Source organism: Triticum urartu, chromosome 7A, assembly GCF_056163025.1.
Source record: "Triticum urartu cultivar PI428250 chromosome 7A, HENAU_Tu73, whole genome shotgun sequence".
NCBI classification, from domain to species: Eukaryota; Viridiplantae; Streptophyta; class Magnoliopsida; order Poales; family Poaceae; genus Triticum; species Triticum urartu.
The window spans coordinates 75,792,449-75,811,735 of NC_141879.1; the positions used below are offsets into that span (position 1 = coordinate 75,792,449).

The window sequence follows — 19,287 nt, forward strand, 5'->3', positions numbered from 1 at the left end:
CTCATACGAGTTTTACAGGCCGGCTGGTCGCAGATATGCTAGAGATGCTCTAATGAGTTTAAATCAACTGTAAAGTGATGTCATGTACTACATGTATAAAAATTGTGCTGCTAATGAATCGCTCAGCAGCTCACATATATTTCCTCCAAGGAATCCCCTCGAAACTCTGATCTTTCACAGCACAAAACCCAATTTGGGGACAGAGCAGAGAGCATCACAGATAACTTTATTGGAAGGATGGGCACGGTAAGAGCAGCAAACATAACACGGGTTAACACGCCAACATAGATAGATCAAGTTCAGGTCACAATGTCACATAGTAAAAGAGTGAGACATGCATTGCTTGTGCCAAACTTGAGAAGCCCAGTGGACTCGAGGGAACGCCGGTTCACCTCGAGGGTTATGAGAAAAATTAACTGCGCAGTGTCACGCTGGACGTGTTCTCACGTCAGTCAAGTGATGAACATCAAACTAGCCACAATGGGTAATAACATAGAGTAGTAACATTTTGAACCATCATCAATGAGGTACCAACTGCGACCAAATCGGCACTAGCTACTTCCCCACCGACTACCGACAAGTTTCTAGCTGCGCCGCTCCTCTAGCTGCGCCGTTGGCCGCTCCGACCGCGGCGGCCACCCTTCTCCCTAGATGCCCTGTGGGCCACTCCGGCAGTGGCGGCCACCCTTCTCCCTAGCTGCGCTGTGGGCCACTCCGGCCGCGGCGGCCACCTCGCGGCGCCCGCCAGCTGCTGCCTGCTGGCCGGCATGGGTCCGCCGCGCTCTCGTAGATCTAGCACTAGTGGTAGCCTGCGTGCGTCTTCTCCGGCCTCCCCTGCGTCCTCCGGTCCGCCCGTGGTGCCGGACTCGCAGCTGCCCCGCGATTTCAATGTGCGAGATCCCGGTTCACCGCCCCGGATCCTGCTTCGTGGGGAGTGCTCATCCGTGGCGCCCCCTTCCCTCTCGGCGGATCTGGCCGCTGACCCTACCTCGCTTCCTTTTTCGGAGCGACCACGCCTTCAATCCATCGTAGTTGCTCCCGTTGCTGGCGTTAACTCCCCCCTCCCCTGAGCTGGATGGGAGTTGGACCGAGGTCTCGTCCCGGAAAAACAGGCGCCCGAGCTCTGGCATGGTGGGCTATAGGCCGCGCCCCTCTCCGGCTCGGCTTGGGCGCCGAGGCGACATCAATGTTGCTGCCGTCCGGGCTGCTTTCTTAAGCAGGTTCCGTGGCAAGTGCTTTCGCTGCTTGAGCAAGAAGCACCGTAGAAAGGACTGTCGCGATCCGATCTGCTGCATCGTCTGCAACCACTCCGGCCACTTCGGTCGCGAGTGCCCACAGAATCCCAGGCGCAACCCCGCCGCGGCCACCGCTAGGGTGCCGGTGCGGGATAGGATCCGCTTTACCTCCGCTACTCCCCTCGCTCCCGCGCCTCCTTCCGCCACCGCACCACCACCTATTGCCATGGAGGGCACCCACGTCGCCGACCCCGCGCGCCGCCCGCGGCACAGCTGCAAGGTGGTGATGTCCACCCCTGCGCTGGAGCACGCCACCTTCGTCCTCAAGCGCCAGGCGGTGTTGTTCACGGCGGCGGATGCGCGGCGCACGTCTAGCTCCATGGCGATTGGTCAAGGGCTCGAGGCTCGGCTGCGCATCCCGTCGCACCTGCTGCGGATCACCAGCCATGACCCGGAGGACTACCTCATCATCTTCGATCTGCCGATCCATCAAGACCAAGTTGTCAAGCTGGGCTCGCTGTCGGTTGACGGCGCCAAGTTCTTCATCAAGCGCTGGCATGAGGACGACCACGCGGTGATCCAAACCTTCAACTACCATGTCCGGGTAGTCATCGAGAAGATGCCGCAGCAATTCTGGTCCGTCGAAGGGGTTGAGGAGGCTCTTGGCTGCCGTGTTGACCGCCTCGACAGCCGCACGTTCGAGCGCAGCCACACCAAGAGCTTCGCCTGCTGGGTGTGGGTGTGGGAAGTGGGCCTCATCCCGACCAAGCACACATTCTGGCGGATGGAGCGTGGGGCTGGCCGCGTGGAGGATATGCTCGGCTTCTCGCCGTCGGGTCGTGTCGTCGCCGCGCCTCCGTCTGCAAGCCGCTACGACGTCCTCATCCATGTGGACCGCATCGAGGACTGGTCGCCCTACGAGCCGCGGTCGCCGCGCTCAGCGCACAGCGGCCTGCCTTCCTCGTACTCCGACGACGACGACAGACCCATGCCGCGGATCATCCCCGTTGGCTCTTGGAAGAAAGGAGTGGAGGACGGCCAGCGTGAGCCGCATCCCGGGCGTTAGCTTGCCGTGCTTGCTGACATGGGCTGCCGCGGTGCCCCCCGCGGTGGCGGCGGCCGCAAAGATGACGACAGAGAAGACCAGGGAGGGCGCAGATCCTGGAAGGACACGCTGCTGGGCCGAAGCCATGCCGGGAAGAAGAAGGCGCCGGAGCAGGAGGGCTCCTCTCGACGCCGCAGCCGCTCACCGCCTGGGCACCGTCGCTCGGAAAGCTCGCGAGGCCGGCACAACACCAGCCGTCGCCATGTCACGGGTGCGGGGGGTGCTCTTCTCCAAGCACCGCGCCCCCTGCCCCCGCCTCCGCCGCCTGCCATCGCTGCTGATGTTGCTGACCCCATCGCCGACTTCTTCGCCGGCGCCAAGAGCCAACTGCCGCAGCCACCCCCCTTTGACTGCATGGCTGCGGAGCTGGAGGCCCACGTGGAAGCTACTGTCTCCGCACCGCTGGAGTTCAACGGCCAAGTCAGCACCGTCAACGCACCAGCACCGGTTGTCGGTGTCAAAACCGGCGGATCTCGGGTAGGGGGTCCCGAACTGTGCGTCTAGGCTGGATGGTAACAGGAGGCAAGGGACACGAAGTTTTACCCAGGTTCGGGCCCTCTTGATGGAGGTAAAACCCTACGTCCTGCTTGATTAATATTGATGATATGGGTAGTACAAGAGTAGATCTACCACGAGATCAGAGAGGCTAAACCCTAGAAGCTAGCCTATGGTATGATTGTTGTTCTGTATGTTGTCCTACGGACTAAAACCCTCTGGTTTATATAGACACCGGAGAGGGTTAGGGTTACACAAAGTCGGTTACAATGGCAGGAGATCTACATATCCGTATCGCCAAGCTTGCCTTCCACGCCAAGGAAAGTCCCTTCCGGACACGGGACGAAGTCTTCAATCTTGTATCTTCATAGTCCAGGAGTCCAGCTGAAGGTATAGTCCGGCCATCCGGACACCCCCTAATCCAGGACTCCCTCACCGGTCCTGCCAGATGCCTTCGGCCCAACCCTGGCCGGCCCAAGCGCTGCGGTGGGCCTGCTCAGCCGCAAAGAGCCGGCCCGCCCTGCGGCGGTGGAGATGCAGCTGGGGGCCGTCACCCAGCAAGTCTGTTGTCTTCAGCTTGGTGCAGAAGGTGAGGTTTCAGAGCCAGCCGCGGCCCCGCTGCGCCTCTTCCAAGCCACCAAGCCGCCGGAGGCGCCGCTGCGTCACTCGTCGGCCTCGCCAAAGACTAGAGCCACTCCCGCCCCTGTTCGCCATAGCGCCAGGCAAGCTGCAAACCCGACGACCGTGCCTGTCACGCAGCGGGGGACGCTGCGGCTGGTGCGCGAGCTGGGCTTTCTTGGTCCAAAGGAGAAGATGACTGCCAAGACGGCCGAGAAACTGTTGCGCAAGTTCAACGAACCGCTCACCGATGGTGACATTGACTGCATCGCCAAGCTGACTCGCCTCAACAAGGAGGCGTTGCGTGTGGTGGCCGCCATGGCCGGTGCTGATGGAGCTGCCGAGGAGGCCGCGGTATGATCATGTTAGTGAAATGCTTTAGATGTCCCCAGAGGCACTAGGCCTTAAGCGGGGTTGAGTTAGGATCCTTTGTAATTCTTGTAGGGTTAGCTGTTAGGAGTAGAAGGCGCTGCTGCAATTTGGGGCCTATTGGTGGGCATCAGCGCTCCCTGGTAGAAGAAGGAGTGTGTCGGTCACTGTCATTTGGTTTATCTTCGATCAATGAAAGTAGTAGTCGCTGGAGTATGATCATGTTTCCATATGGATGACAACTTTTGTCCCGTAGTTAGCTGGAATGTGCGAGGGCTCAATATGCCGGCCAAACGTGATGCTATCTGCGAAGCAGTAGCTGTGCATCGACCGGCGATCCTCTGCCTTCAGGAAACCAAGATCGACGTCTGGTCCCCGGCCTTAGTGAAGGACATAGGTGGTAGCAGGTTAGTCGACTGCGTAGTGCTACCTGCGATCGGCTCCGGGGGCGGGGTTGCCATTTTTTGGGACAGTCAGATTGTTTCGATCGTGTCCCAGGCCATAGGAGAGTTTGCCATCACTGTAAAAGTGACCGCCGTCCGATCGGCCACCGTATTTTGGTTAACTGCAGTCTACGGGCCGGCGGACGACGCTCGCAAGGATGCTTTCCTTCTCGAGCTTGCAAGATCTGCACCCCCCCCCCCTAGTGATCCCTGGCTTCTAACCGGCGACTTCAATATTATCTACGAAGCTAGAGATAAGAACAATTTCAACCTGAACCGGCGAATTATGGGGAAGTTTAGGGCGGCGCTAGATGCGGCTGGCTTGCGGGAAATCAAGTGTAAAAATAGAAGGTTCACATGGAGTAATGAACGCCAAAACCCCACACTGGTTAGTATAGATAAATTCTTCTGCACGGTGAGCTGGGAGCTTCTCTTCCCCGCCTATGGCCTGATGGCCGCAGCCACGGCATGCTCTGACCATTGCCCACTGATCCTGGCGCCATACAATGCCCCGATCCGCCGTGCTCGCTTTAGATTTGAATCCTTCTGGCCGAAATTCCCGCACTTTCACACTACAGTAGAGCATGCTTGGAATAGGCCGGTTCAGCAGCGCTGCGCTTTCGCACGCTTGCAAATCAAGCTCAGCAGGGTGGCACATGACCTGAAGATCTGGAGCAGATCCCTGTTCAGCGACGCAAAGGTGCAGTTCCACATCGCCAATGAGATAATTTTGGGGTTGGATGTGGCTCAAGAGACAAGAGCTCTGTCAGAAGCTCAGTTTAAGCTGCACAAGCTGCTCAAGGTTCGTTTGGTAGGGCTTGCGGCCATTGAAAGGGCCAGAAGGAGACAAGCGTCCAGGGTGCTCTGGCTACGGGCGGGTGACGCCAGCACAAAGTTCTTCCATGCCAAATGCTGCTCCAGAAGACGCAAGAACTTCATCCGTACAATTCAGAGCGACGATCGATGCACCATGGCTCATAGTGACAAGGCACATATCATCTATGATCACTTCAGCAAGATGATGACAGCGGACACCGGTCAAAACGTGACGCTGAACTGTAACGAGCTACAGTTACCAAGAATTCAAGCAGCCGGCTTGGATAATCCTTTCATGGAAGGAGAGGTCTGGACTGCCATCATGCAATCGCCGACGGAGAAGCCGGGCCCTGATGGTTTCACTGGGGCATTCTTCAGAGCTTGTTGGTCGATCATCAGCAACAACATCATGGCGACCCTTCACCAGTTCTATCACCTTGCTGGTGGTAATTTGGCTACTCTGAACACTGCCTTTGTTGCACTGCTGCCAAATAAGGACGGAGCCGTGCGGATGACAGACTTTCGCCCAATTAGTCTCATCCATTCCTTCGCTTAGCTGATCACTAAGGTGTTGTCAATTAGGCTGACCAAAGTAATCCACACAATTGTCTCCCCTACATAGTCAGCCTTCCTGAAGACGAGGTGTATACAAGACAGCTTCCTCTATGTTCAGAATGGAGTGCGTGCTCTACACCGCACCAAAACCCCAGCTCTCCTGCTCAAACTAGACATCTCCAAAGCGTTTGATAGCGTATCCTGGGATTACTTGCTGGAGCTGTTGCAGGAGCTGGGTTTCAGCGCTAGATGGAGAGATTGGATTGCCTGGCTGTTGGCTTCTTCACACTCGGAATTCCTGCTTAATGGAGTGCCAGGGAGGAAAATACAGCACCGCAAGGGCCTTCGCCAGGGCGATCCACTCTCCCCTCTGCTGTTCATTTTAGCCATTGACCCGTTGCAACGCCTGATTGATGCAGCAGTCCAGTGACAGATGATGCAACCATTGCCAAGAAGGGAACTGAAGCTCAGGGTCAGCCTTTACGCGGACGATGCGGTCGTTTTCATGAACCCAGACCAAGAGGAGATGGAGGTGCTCAACACCATTCTGAATATGTTTGGCGAGGCCTCGGGCCTGAAGATAAACAGACAAAAATCAACGGCAACACCAATTCGATGTGACACTATGGACATCTAGTAGCTTCTTCGGAGTTTTGGAGGCACCACCACCTCATTCCTGCTTAAATATTTGGGCCTCCCGCTTACTCTGACAAGAACACGGCTAGTGCACCTTCAGTTTGTCTTGGATCGAATCAGAGCTAGATTGGCTGGATGGAAGGGCAAACTCATGACTAATGCTGGACGACGGGTGCTCGTCAGAGCAGTGCTGACTGCCATCCCAGTTTTTGCTATGACAGTACTCCGTATGCCAAAGAAATTCTTCAAGGAAATTGACAAAGTGAGGCGTCGTTTTCTGTGGGCATAAGAGGAGGAGCTATCCGGAGGCAAATGCAAAGTAAGCTGGAGCAAAGTTTCCTCCCGTTAGAGAAAGAAGGGTTGGGCATTCTCAATCTGGAGCATTTTGGCCGGGCCCTGCCTCAGTGATGGCTTTGGCAAACCTGGAAACACCCGGACAGGCCATGGGTAGGAATGGAGGTGCCATGCTCCGACTCTGATCGGCTGTTTTTCAGCGCGGCCACCTCGTTCACGGTGGGCGACGGCCGGACGGCCAGGTTCTGGACTTGTTCCTGGCATCAAGCGGGCACGCTTCGATTGCTCTTTTCGGCGCTCTATAAGCACTCAAGGAGGAAGAATAGAACAATCGCTGATGCCCTTAGCAATGACCGCTGGATTCTTGATCTGGCGCATGGGCAGACAGACCTGATCGTCTGCGACTGTGTGGCCTTGGCGCGGCTGATGCGCCTGATGCCGATCAACCTTACTGCAGAGGTGGGCGACGAGATAAGATGGAACTTGGAGGCCAGCGGCTGCTACACTGCTGCATCGGCATATACGCCGCAGTTCCAGGCGATCCACGCCTCAAATTTCCCTCAGATCATCTGGACGACTTGGGCGCCAGGGAAACTGAAGATTTTCTTTTGGTTAATGCTGCTCAACAGGCTCTGGTGCAATGACCGCCTTCAGCGACGTGGATGGCCCAATTCTTACTTCTGCCAATTCTGTTTCAGAAACCTTGAGACGGCTGATCACATATTCTGGTCGTGCCCTTTCACCACGGCGATTTGGAGCAGCCTGTCATCTTGGTTTGGCTGCGAAGCTCTGAGACAGCAAGCCTCTCGCCAACCGCACAGTGCTGCTGATCGCATTGTGGGTATAGTGGAGGACACAAAACCTGAGTTCAGAAAAGGCATAAGGTCCCTAATGATGCTAGCAGCTTGGGAAATCTGGAGGCACCGAAACGACTGCACATTCAGGAGCAAGGAGGCCTCGAGGCGTGAGGTTTTGCAGGCCATCAGGTAGGGCATTGAGCTATGGAGGCAGGCTGGAGCAACGTGTCTACTGCACCCGTTCACGCTACCACCGGAGGGGATAGGCTGATGGATAAGCTAGTTCTTGGCCGGCTATTTGGCCGGATGTAGTTTTTCAGTTTTCCCTCTCTATTTCTTTTCCTTTGCTCCTTTTGTGATCTTCAGATCCCCACCCATGTATTTTCTCTTTACCCACTGCTCCCTGCTATGATCAACATGAAAAGCCAGCATTGTTGGATCTTTCAAAAAAAAACATAGAGTAGTAACATGCCCATGTTACTACTCTATCTTACTATCTCTATAGTGGGGAGTAACATATGTGTGGTAACATGTAACACTTCATTTATTAGGCTATAGACTCATCTTGCCTTTGTGATGTTACTCATACTAGTAGTAACTAGCTATGTTACTACATATGTCTCTTTTTCTTCATTTATTGCTTGCTACATTATCTATTTTATCTAGATATATGTGTGATGTTACTATCTATGTTACTCTCAGACTGGCCACAATGGGAGTAACATCACTAGTAACATCACACTTTTCAAGATAATTTTGCTTATGTGGCACATATTTAATGATGAAAGAGGTGATGGTGGTAACCTAGCTAGTTACTGTAACATCACACATACCAAGACAATATGAGTCTGTAGGCTAATAAATGAACCATAACATGATAACACACATATGTTACTACCCACTATGGAGATAGTAATATAGGCTAGTAAAATGTGATGTTACTAGTCTAAATTACTCCCCATTGTGACTAGTCTCACATCATCTATTTTATCAAAGTACTTGAGAGAGGAAGTATCATTTAATGCCTTTTTGAAAAGAGATAAATTTTGGGAGGAGCAACAGCATGGATGATTTCGGCCTATCAATTGGGCATGCAAGCGTGATCTACGGGCCGTGCAAAGGGAGGAGTGCAATCGGAATCAGGTTCAATCAACAGATCAATCAACGATATAGTTAAGGAAAACGTTTATATTCAGCCGACTGATTTTGATGACGCATAAACCGCCCATTGCGTCGTTCGATCAGATCAACTCGATCTCTTGTACAGAGTGCACGAGCATGCTGTGCATCTTTCCACATGCCTCCCATTCATTCTCCACAACATGCTATCGTCATTCTTTTGGCTTTGTTTATTTTTTCACACAGCTCGCTAGTGTATTTTGCTAGCCTACTGCATTTAAACTACTGCTAGCATAAGAGCAAATACAATAAGATGACATAAGCAAGCTATAAAGAATAGAATATTATATCTTTACTTAGTTGGAGAAGAGAGAAAAGGAGAGAGAAGAGAAGCGGGCTCTTGGCTAATAGCTGGCTGTAACACGAGACCCAAGACGCTTTGTGAGGATGTAAGGTGGGCCAACAATTAATAAAGTAGTACACATTGAAAACTTACTATTGTACATGTCGGCTATAAGGTTGGCTCTAGATGACATGGCAACTCCTTATAGCCGACCGTTGGCTGTATTATTAACCATGCTCTAAAGCGTAGTTGGCTAGGGTGGCGATGGTTGATGCCGTGATCGGCTACTCGTAACATTGTCCGTGCGGCACTGAGTGCTGGGAGCTAACCGCCAGGTGCTGCGAGACTGGGCGCCGACACACCAGGAGCCGGTGCTGCGAGACTGGGCACCGACACACCATGAGCCGGTGCTGCGAGGGGAGGGTCGCGGACATATGCTCCATGGTGTTGTGTAGGGCGGAACTTGAACAACGTTGCTTCGAGTTGGCCAGCCAGCAATGCTGCTACAAGGACGTCTTTGTGCTATGCCGCGTCGGTGGCTGGCAACGCTGAGACGACAGAGCACTGGTGGGCTGCAAGTGACGGCCGCTGCTACATGATGTCGCAATGGAGGATCACCGAATCATAGGAACCTCTCGGATGCTGCAATGGAGCATCGTCGAACCGCCGAAGCATCGTCGGGCCTCTATAACCTCACGGGTCTGCAGTGTAGCATCACCGGGTCGTCGAAACCTCAGGGGTGCTGCAATGGAGCATCACTGGGGCGTCGGTGTGTTGTCCGGCCATCGGAACCTCACGGGTGCTGCAATGGAGCATCACTGGGGCGTCGGTGTGTTGTCCGGCCATCGGAACCTCACGGGTGCTGCAATGAAGCATCACCAAGCCATCGAAACATCATGGGTGCTGCAATGAAGCATCACCAAGCCATCGAAACCTCACGGGTGTTGCAATGGAGCATCACCAAGCCGTCGGAACCTCACGGGTGCTGCAACGGGATTTTTTTTTTTCAAAACTATCACGTTTTTATAACAAATTCGGAAACTATAGCACCTAATGCAAAAAAAATATCAAAACTATGACCCCGTCGGCCTCGTGTGGGCCGAAGAGGGTGTTTTCAGTCGGCGGTTGGCCGAAAAGGACACTTCGGTCACGCATTGGCCGAAGAAAAGGCCTTTTTGGTCAGCAGTAGGCCGAAAAGTACTCTTTTGTCAACAGTAGGCCGAAAAGTACTCTTTGGTCAGCAGTAGGACGAAAAGTCCCTGGGTCCCATCTTTTCGCGTGAATGGGAGGCCGAAGCTGCATGGCTACGCTCTTCGACATATGTTAGGCCGAAATGGTTTTTTTTAATATTGAGGGAAAGGATTGCGCAAAAATATATCTTTTCAATATCTAAAATGGGCAATGATTGCACAACATTCATAAGTCAAAATAAAAAAACCATTTCGGCCTAACATAAGCTGAAGAGCGCAACCATGCAGTTTCGGCCTTCCGTTCACGCGAAAAGGTGGACCCCAGGGACTTTTCGGCCTACTTCTGACCAAAGAGTACTTTTCGACCTACTTCTGACCAAAAAGATCTTTTCGGCCCAGCTTCAGCCAATACGTGACGGAAGAGTCCTTTTCGGCCAACGCTGACCGTAAACACCCTCTTCGGTCCACATGGGGCCGACGGGGTCATAGTTCTGATTTTTTTTTAATTAGATGTTATAGTTTTCAAATTTGCTATAAAAACGTGATAGTTTTGAAAAAAAAAATCCTGCAATGAAGCATCACCAAGCCGTCGGAACCTCACGGCTGACTGTACATCGTTGACTCATTGTACATGCGGCAGCCGCGCTCTAACTATCTTGTTGAGTGAACAGCAGCGGCACTCGGTGGTCTGAGCAAGGGGACAAAACGTTATCACGAACAATTGGAAAGCGGCAGCCGCGCTCTAGCTATCTTGTTGAGTGAACAGCAGCGGCACTCGGTGAGTGAGCTTGTGAGTCACGAGCCATGCCGAGGCCCACAATAATTAGAGATTTCCAATAATTATACTAAGGCTGCCACAAGTAGGCGCAAATCTAGCATGACACTGAAGGGTAGGCTCAAAACATCAAGTCCTTAAGCTCAATTAACAAATGCATTGCAATTGTTGCATGCAATAAAGCATATCAACGTAATCCCAAATTGTATGTTTAGCTGAAATAATTTTTTTGAAGGGGTAGGCTTAAGCCCTATCGAAGCTCTCCTAGTAGAATCACCACTGGCGCATGTGCGCATGACCCAATGGTCACCAGCGTACGTACGTAGGCTCGTGATCGAGAAGGATATGATGGTGCGTGTGATTTAAAATCGCGTGAATGCTCGAGTCGTTCCAGGGTCGTTCTCTCCGTTCGCTTTCCCGGCGATTTGTTTTTTCAGTTGACTGGCACCTAGGCGGCCCCATATTCCACCAAATTTGCTATCTCGATTGCGTGAGAAAATGCTTTGGGGCTCGGTTGATTTAGTGGAGAAGAAAGGGACTTTGCGCATCGTGACGCGGCTGACCACAGTGTCTCGGTTAAACACTTCCCACCTTGCCATCATGCATGTATTTAAGAGCATCTCCAACAGGCGCCCAACAAGAACTCCGTGCATTAAAATTTTGTTTTTTTGGGCGCCGCACAGCTCCAGCAGATGCTGTAGCGCTAAAAAAATTTGGACGCGTGCTGACAAACGCTATCGCGCGCAGCATATTTTGGGCTTCGGATTGCGCGCGCTTCACAATTTGCACTGTGTGCTTCTTGTGCGTGCGTTTTTGGGCGTCTGCAAAAGCGATGTTGATCCCGGCGCACTAAAAGTGCTAAAGTGGCGCGCTATAATTTTTATTGGGCGCCAACTTTTTGTGCGACCGTTGAAGATGCTCACCATGGCAGATTTGTGCCACTCGCTAGCTCCTTGGAGCCTTATATGGGCCATTGTGACCCTTGCCTGGAGTAGTTTTCATTTGCTCCGCGCGCGCCTGTGTAAGCCTCACCCGGACTACTAAGACCATGGAAGCTGTAGGGGTAGAATCAAAAGGCAAGGCTCACACGGCGACGCCGCCGATCCCGTGTCCAAGAAGGATCATCGGACCTCTTGGGGCTGCGCTTTCATCCTCGGTAACGCTCGCCACCTTTTCGTTTTGTTCTCGTGTTCCCGCTCTGGCATGCATACGTACGTCCGTGTCACTATGCTCGAATGCTTGATGTGTGTGCATGCAGTGAACAACTGCTTTCAATCCGCGGCCTACTTTGGCCTGTCGACGAACCTGGTGAACTACCTCAAGGTCCAGCTGCACTCCGGCAGCAAGGCCGCGGCCAACAGCGTCACCAACTGGCAGGGCACCAGCGGCATCGCGCCGCTCGCCGCCGCCTTCCTCGCCGACTCCTTCCTCGGCAGATACTGGACCATCACGCTCTTCCTCCTCGTCTCCGTCGCGGTACGTGCGTGCGTGCGCTGATGCGCATCATATATCAGGGAACACCTCACCTGGATCTTGATGGAGCAGGGGTACGGCGTCGTGACGGCGAGTGCGTGGGCGGCGCTGGAGAGCGCGGTGTTCTACGCGGGGCTGTACCTGGTGGGGCTGGGCGGCGCGCTGCAGCCCGTCATGGCGTCGTTCGGCGCGGACCAGTTTGACGTGGAGTCCGACGACGACGAGGAGCGCGGGCGGCAGAGCTCCTTCTTCAACTGGTTCTACCTCTCCCTGACCGTGGGATCGCTGGTCGGCGGCACCGTGCTGGTGTGGGTGCAGTCCGCCCACGGCTGGCGGCTCGGCTACGGCATCCCGGCGCTGCTGAGCGTGGTCGCCATCGCGCTGTTCCTCAACGGCACCGGCGCGTACGGGCGCCACCAGCCCCCCGGCGGCAGCCCGCTCACCAGGATCGCGCAGGTGGTGGTCGCCGCCGCCAGGAAGTGCGACGTGGAGACCCCAACCGACGCCGCGCTGCTGCACGAGCGTGACGGCGACGACGGCATGTCCGCTATACTGGGGAGCCGCCGCCTTGCGCACACCAACCAGTTCAGGTCAGTGGCTCAGTGCCCGTGCCCCGGCCGTCGCTAGCATTGCTTCCACTTGCACCGTTCCTATTTTCTGTCCATGACTACAGTCCCCATCAAGTAAAGCGCTGTGCATCCGCACCCGCTTAAGTTCACTTAAAATGGTAGCTTTATCCATTTTCAATTATCTACAACTAATCAAGATTACTTAGTAATTAGGCTTCTCGTAAGGAGAGTATTATATATTATTATCATGCAATACATAATAATAATAATATATAATAACAGTGTATGATATTATTTTGCAATATGTATTATCATTTATTAATGGACTGCAGTAATTGCTAACCTTGTATGTTTGTAAGACAATGGAACTACACCCTTCTTATTACATGCATGCATGTATTAGAAAGACTCTCTTTTCTATCGGCACTATTTCCTCTAATTACATGCATGTCTACACTAGAGGCCACAAACATGATGTCATTCTAAATTTTTCCTATTTCGAAAATCAAAATGTTTTGAAGCTCAAATGTCTGCCTGATTCAAAATCCTTTTTAACATAAAAATATTTGTCATGATGAGACATTCAAAACTAGATCCCATGCTGATATGCTCCGTCAATTTTTTGGGTTAAAAGTTACCACACATGGGCTACATAAGTTATCATGTCTATCGTAGTTATCATGTTATTTACAGAAACTACCAAGGCATAAAAATGATTATCCCCACATGCACATGCATGCATGCACTAGAGAAAAAAAATTGATATCATCCTAGATTCTTCTCATTTCGAAGATTCACGTGTTTTGTAGTTCAAATCATCGGTCTGACTCAAATTCGTTTCACTCAAAAAAATCATCATGATGAGACCTTCAAAACTTGATCACATGTTGGTATGTTCAGACAACTTTTTTTGGGTCAAAAGTTGTCAGCCCAAAGCTAAGTAAAGACACGATGCTTGTGGTGCATAAATTATCAGACTATTTACACAGAAAATGCCAAGGGTGTGTTTTCAACGATTTTTCCGGGGTCAAAGTTAACATGGTGTTCATACGGGAAGTTATTAGGTTCATGATGTGTATATTACCATGCTATTCACACATTAGCTAGTTACATGGGGTATGTTTCAAACAACTTTATTCCAGATACTCTCTCTGTCTGGAATTACTTGTCGCGGGAATTGATAAAAATAGATATCTCTAGAACTAAAATACGTCTAGATACATCCATTTTTGCAACAAGTAATCCCGGACGAAGAGAGGACAATACATGATATGATCCTAGTGTATTCTTTTCATTATTAAATGCTATGAAAACTCAACAACATATCTAGTTGGCATTGCTGTGGTTGCATGATAACCCACTATGGGAGGTCAACCTTTTTGCGCCGGAAGACGTGAACAATAACATTCACTCTCGGGCATCTTCAACGGGGCCTGCTCCTCCTTTGACCTTCTTCTCTCCCTGTTGGACATCCCCTTTGTGCAATCGTGGTGTTCGGATCGGACATCCTCACCGCCTCCCCGCCCCGGTACCACATGGCGCCTGATCCCTTTGAAGCAAGAGTTGCCTCGGGTACTATCTCGATGATGGTGGGTCGCGCGACGGGTCCTCCTCACCAGCGGGCTTGAAATGCCTCATCGAGTTGGAGTTGTATCAGGAGTGGCGCTCGGGAGTGCTCCCCAACACATAGGTGTCGCTGCCCTAGGTCCTCGCAAAAGCTCGGGCTGTCAACCACTCCAAGACCACCATCTAGAATAGCACCCGGCGATGGCTAAATGAGTAGCTCCCCTGCGTCGAGCGGACTCAGTCCTAGCGTGAGAAGCACCTCCAAATCGAGGAGAGGTGGCAAAGGGTGGCGGCCGGGTGTGCGTGCCGCGAGCGACGCTGCGTCTAGGGACGGATGTCGCGATGGCTGGAGCGGCTTCCGACACTGGTGCCACGGTGACAATCACAACACAGACGATGACAACGATGCCTATGGCCTCGGAGGCCATGCCTACGAGGTGACCGGCCGCTGCTTAGATTGGGTTTCGTTTAGTTTAGATTAATTTCGAGTAGTCTGGAAGAGACTTGTTAAATTTCATCAAATTTGCATCTAATATATCAAACTAGTTTAAACTATGTCCATAATTCGTATTTTAACAGTTTGAAATGGAAGAAACTTTGAGGGAGATAGTTGGATGATGTCCGTCCGACAAATGTCTACGAACACATCCGCGCACATTTGAAGGCATCTGTTTGATGAACGCGGTTGGAGATGCCCCCTTATAACTACACCAGAAAGAAGTTTGTGACATGTTTCGCATCATCTTCCTCCCTTCTCCTTGATTGATCTAGATGCCATTTCCATACGCCGTACCCAAAAAAATCTTCATATTTCATGGAAGATCCTGTTCTTTGGACTTTGGACGCTCTAGTGCTTTAGTCAATATTCACAATTATCCAACACACCTCGAGGAAGCGCGTATGAAGAATATGGACAGCCATAACTGGCGAATGTTCGTCGGGAAAGGTGGCACATGCAAACGGTTAGGTGGCAATTTTAGTTTTGTTGAAGTGATGAGGGGTGGCATTTTTCCAGAAGACATGGCAGTTTCTATCTGAGAAGGCAATTTTCATTTAGAAACTGTCAACGTTTTATCTCCTCTCGAAACTAAAACTGCCATCAAATATGGTTCACTTATCACCCTTTTCCCAGCGAACGTTAGCTGGGTAACATTAGCGGACAATATTCCCACACAAAAAACATGGTGCTAGCAACATAGTCGACCAGGCATCCATTTCCGAGCACATAATTATACTACAGGATCCTAGCAATTGACGAAATTTTACATGCAAACATGCCATGTAACCATAATCGGTTGCACCGGTTGGTTGTCATCAATCACTCAGGTTCTTGGACAAGGCGGCCGTGGAGATGGCAGGCGACAAGGCACGGCCAGCGAGCCCATGACGGCTGTGCACGGTTACGCAGGTGGAGGAGCTCAAGTGCCTGCTCCGTCTGCTACCGGTGTGGGCGTGCGGCATCATCTTCGCGGCCGCCTACACTCAGGTGTCCACCACCTTCATCCTCCAGGGAGACACACTGGACCCGTGCATCGGCAGCTTTCGCATCCCGGCTGCAGTGCTAACCGTCTTCGACACACTCAGCGTCATGCTTTGGGTGCCGCTTTACGACCGTTGGACCGTGCCATCGTTCCGCTCGCGCGCCGCCTCACGAGTCACCATCGCGGGTTCACGCAGCTGACACGCATGGGTGTCGGGTTCGCCATCCTCACGGTCGCCATGCTCACCGCCGGCATGCTTGAGGTCGCACGGCGTCGCGTCCTCGCGCGCAACGGCACATACAGTGGCATGGGCGGTGCAGTGTACGTGCCATTGTCGATCTTCTGGCAGGTGCCGCAGTACGTGGTGTTGGGCGCGGCGGAGGTGGGCAGATGGAGTTCTTCTACGACCAAGCGCCAGACGCCATGCGGAGTATCTGCTCGGGGCTTGCCCGTGCGGCTTTCGCGCTGGGCAACTACGCGAGCTCGGTGCTTGTGTCCGTCGTGGTGAGTGTCACGACGAGCGGCGACCGGCTCGGGTGGATCCCCGACGACATCAACGACGGGCACTTGGGCTACTTCTTTTGACTGCTCGCCATGCTCTGCGTCGGCAACTTCGGCGGGTACCTGCTCGTCGTCGCACGGTGGTACAACTACAAGATCACCGCGAATTAAACTGGAAATCGCTGTACGTGTAGATTCCGAACGTGTAATGACTAGTAACTTCCTCGGCTTCTCTATAAAAGAAGTTTGAAAGCGGTTGACTGTTTTTTTATCAAATTATATTCAGTCGATTTGCATGCATGTTGCAGCGCATCGGCGCTTCCAGCAGCGGCACCAGTCCGCGCGCCATCGTGGATGCCTTCTCACTAACTTTGATTCAAGCTGCGAAATGCATACAATGTGCATGCATCAGCAAACAGAAAAAACAATTGCCTCCTACGTTGAATACAGGCTGCTATAGTATAGTGTTCGCTAAGCCTTTGTAGGTGACCTAAATAGCACTCTCACACTGTCACACATAGTTGCATGTAGTAAAAGTTAGTGACTATATGTGCAATCTCTCAAACATTTATAATTTTTTTATATATGCATACAATACATATATGCATATGTATTTACCATTTTGAACAGAGAGAAGAGGGTACTTAAACACATATTCCTAACTCATTTTTGTTATCATCACACTAAACAACATAATATTAGAATTATTTCGATAAATTACACGGGCCATATTGTATAGTCTTAAAGAAGCCACACAATTGGACCCAAATTGGGGATCGGTTGTTCTAGTAAAGTCGCCGCGAAACCATTCTTCACCTTTAAGCCACTACCGACAACAGCAAAAAAGGAAGTATGCGGAAGATGAAGTATTAAATTCGAAATCTAATACTTGTGTTGGCTTTACCTTAAAGAATAAAGTAAAAAATAACAATAAATATAAATAATAAAGTTTCTAAGAAATAATGAATTAGCAGCATTGTTATTACTCTCTCCACTCCACAATGTAGTGAAGACAAAGAAAGACAATAATATAATTTTTCACACAATTGTGGCATGGAGGGAGTACCGTTAAAGAACAAAGAAAATAAAAATATTTAAAAAATAAGTAAAACTTGCCCATAATTTACACATAAATTGCGCTATCTAAAATATGCAAGAATATGCATATAATAGAGGAATTTTCACAAACAAGAAAGTTTAAAAGAAGGAATGAATTAGTCGCACATCTAGTATTTAGTACTTGCATTTATACTTACACACATGCAAATAAAATAAATACTATGTTTTATAAGATGGAATGACTTAGTTGCATTTCTATTACCCTTTAAGAAGAAATAAAGTGAAAACAAAAATAGACAATAATATAATTTTGCACATAATTTACACAAAAATTGCTTTTTATATAATATGCAACAGTAAGCATAAAATAGTGGAATTTCACACAAAAAAGATGTTTATTAAGAAGTAATGAATTAGTGACATTGGTATTACCCTTCAAGAAGAGATAAAATGAAAACAAAACTCAAAAAATTACATTTTCTAAGGAAGATTGAATTACTGACACTTTTATTACCATTTAAGAAGAAATAAAATGGGAAAATATTCTTAAAAAAACAGTGAAATTTTTTGCACAAAATATACCTAGAAATCGTGATTTTTAAAATATTGCAAGAACAAGAATATAAAAGTGGAATTTTCACCAAAGAATTAGAACAATTGAATTAGTGGCAATGGTATTACCCTTAAATTAGAATGAAAATGAAATAAAAAAAACTAAAACAATATCAAAATAATGAAGTTTTGTAAGTAATAATGAATTAGTGGCATTGGAATTTCTATTTAAGAAGAAATAAAAATAAAAATAAAAATAAAAATTGCACACAACTTTGCCCTAAAATTGTACTTTTCGTAATGTGCAAAGAATAATCATATAATAGTTAAATGTTGGCACATATTATTATATTCTATTTGTATGCATATATTTACACACCCAACATTCCAAAATACCTACATAATAAATAATAAAACCAGCTAACAAATAAAATGAAAAACACAAAAGCAAAAACGTATATAAACAGAAAAACAGAAAAAACAAAGGAGAAAGCAAAGGGTTGTTGCACTAGAATGGGCGTTGGCCCGTTAAAGAATTGGCTGACCCAAATATGAGATTAGTCAAAAAGAAACAGTCCCAAAAGACCACACAAACCAGCCCAGAAAAAAAAGTTGCATGAATCATGAAGCAGAAATCAACGGCCCAAAAACTGACTGACCCAAAATTAATTTTCACGAAACTTACATATAGCTAAAGTGAAAAAGTTTCTTCGCATCAGGATGGAGGGATCTGAAGCCGGACCAATTTTGAGGTGAGCAACTCTCAGTGTCAGTGTTCGTGGTAATAGTTTGAGATTATTTTTTTGAGGGAAATAGTTTGGGATGGGCCATGGATTGGAAGCCTAGAAGAAACTCGCCCGTGTCTGTCAACAAAAGATGGGCCACCACATATTTAGCGACTCCTTTCTTTTTGCGCTAGTGATTTCCCCATTTATCTGTTTTTAAGCTGATTATCTTTTAATTTATGGCTGGTTTTCTATTTCATACAGCTTTAAATTAAATTTTCCTAATTTTATTAAATGTACATTGATTTTTAAAAATCTTTGTGAAGTTTTAAAAAAATTATCAAATTTTAAAACTGTTCATGAATTTATAAAAAAATTCAATTCTAAATTTAATACCGTCCTTCGATAATAATCCTAAATACAATGCTAGTAGGGAACTTTGGGAATTTGTACTAACTGCGGTTACAATTGAGGTGCTAGTCAGAGGCGCATAAAATATCCAAAAGACTATAAATAGCACCTCACTTAAAAAGGTCTGACCGTATATGAAATCAATTCTTCACTATTGCTT

The 19,287-nt window shown here is 49.5% G+C and overlaps 2 protein-coding genes and 1 pseudogene across 3 annotated transcripts; all 3 read left to right on the top strand.

The window, feature by feature from the left end:
• Positions 1-4,053: 4,053 nt before the first annotated feature.
• LOC147957941 (uncharacterized) lies at positions 4,054-5,637 on the top strand. Its single transcript, XM_087531889.1, has one exon. It carries the CDS (start codon positions 4,054-4,056, stop codon positions 5,635-5,637), a length of 1,584 nt encoding a protein of 527 aa, XP_087388015.1.
• A 1,088-nt stretch (positions 5,638-6,725) lies between these two features.
• LOC147957942 (uncharacterized) lies at positions 6,726-7,556 on the top strand. The gene has a single exon (XM_087531890.1). The coding sequence runs from the start codon at positions 6,726-6,728 to the stop codon at positions 7,554-7,556; it is 831 nt and encodes a 276-aa protein (XP_087388016.1).
• A 4,282-nt stretch (positions 7,557-11,838) lies between these two features.
• Positions 11,839-16,673, top strand: LOC125525507 (protein NRT1/ PTR FAMILY 8.1-like; annotated as a pseudogene). The gene is made up of 4 exons (XR_015611591.1): positions 11,839-11,946; positions 12,049-12,266; positions 12,336-12,853; positions 15,725-16,673. The product of XR_015611591.1 is annotated as a protein NRT1/ PTR FAMILY 8.1-like (transcript).
• Positions 16,674-19,287: the final 2,614 nt, after the last annotated feature.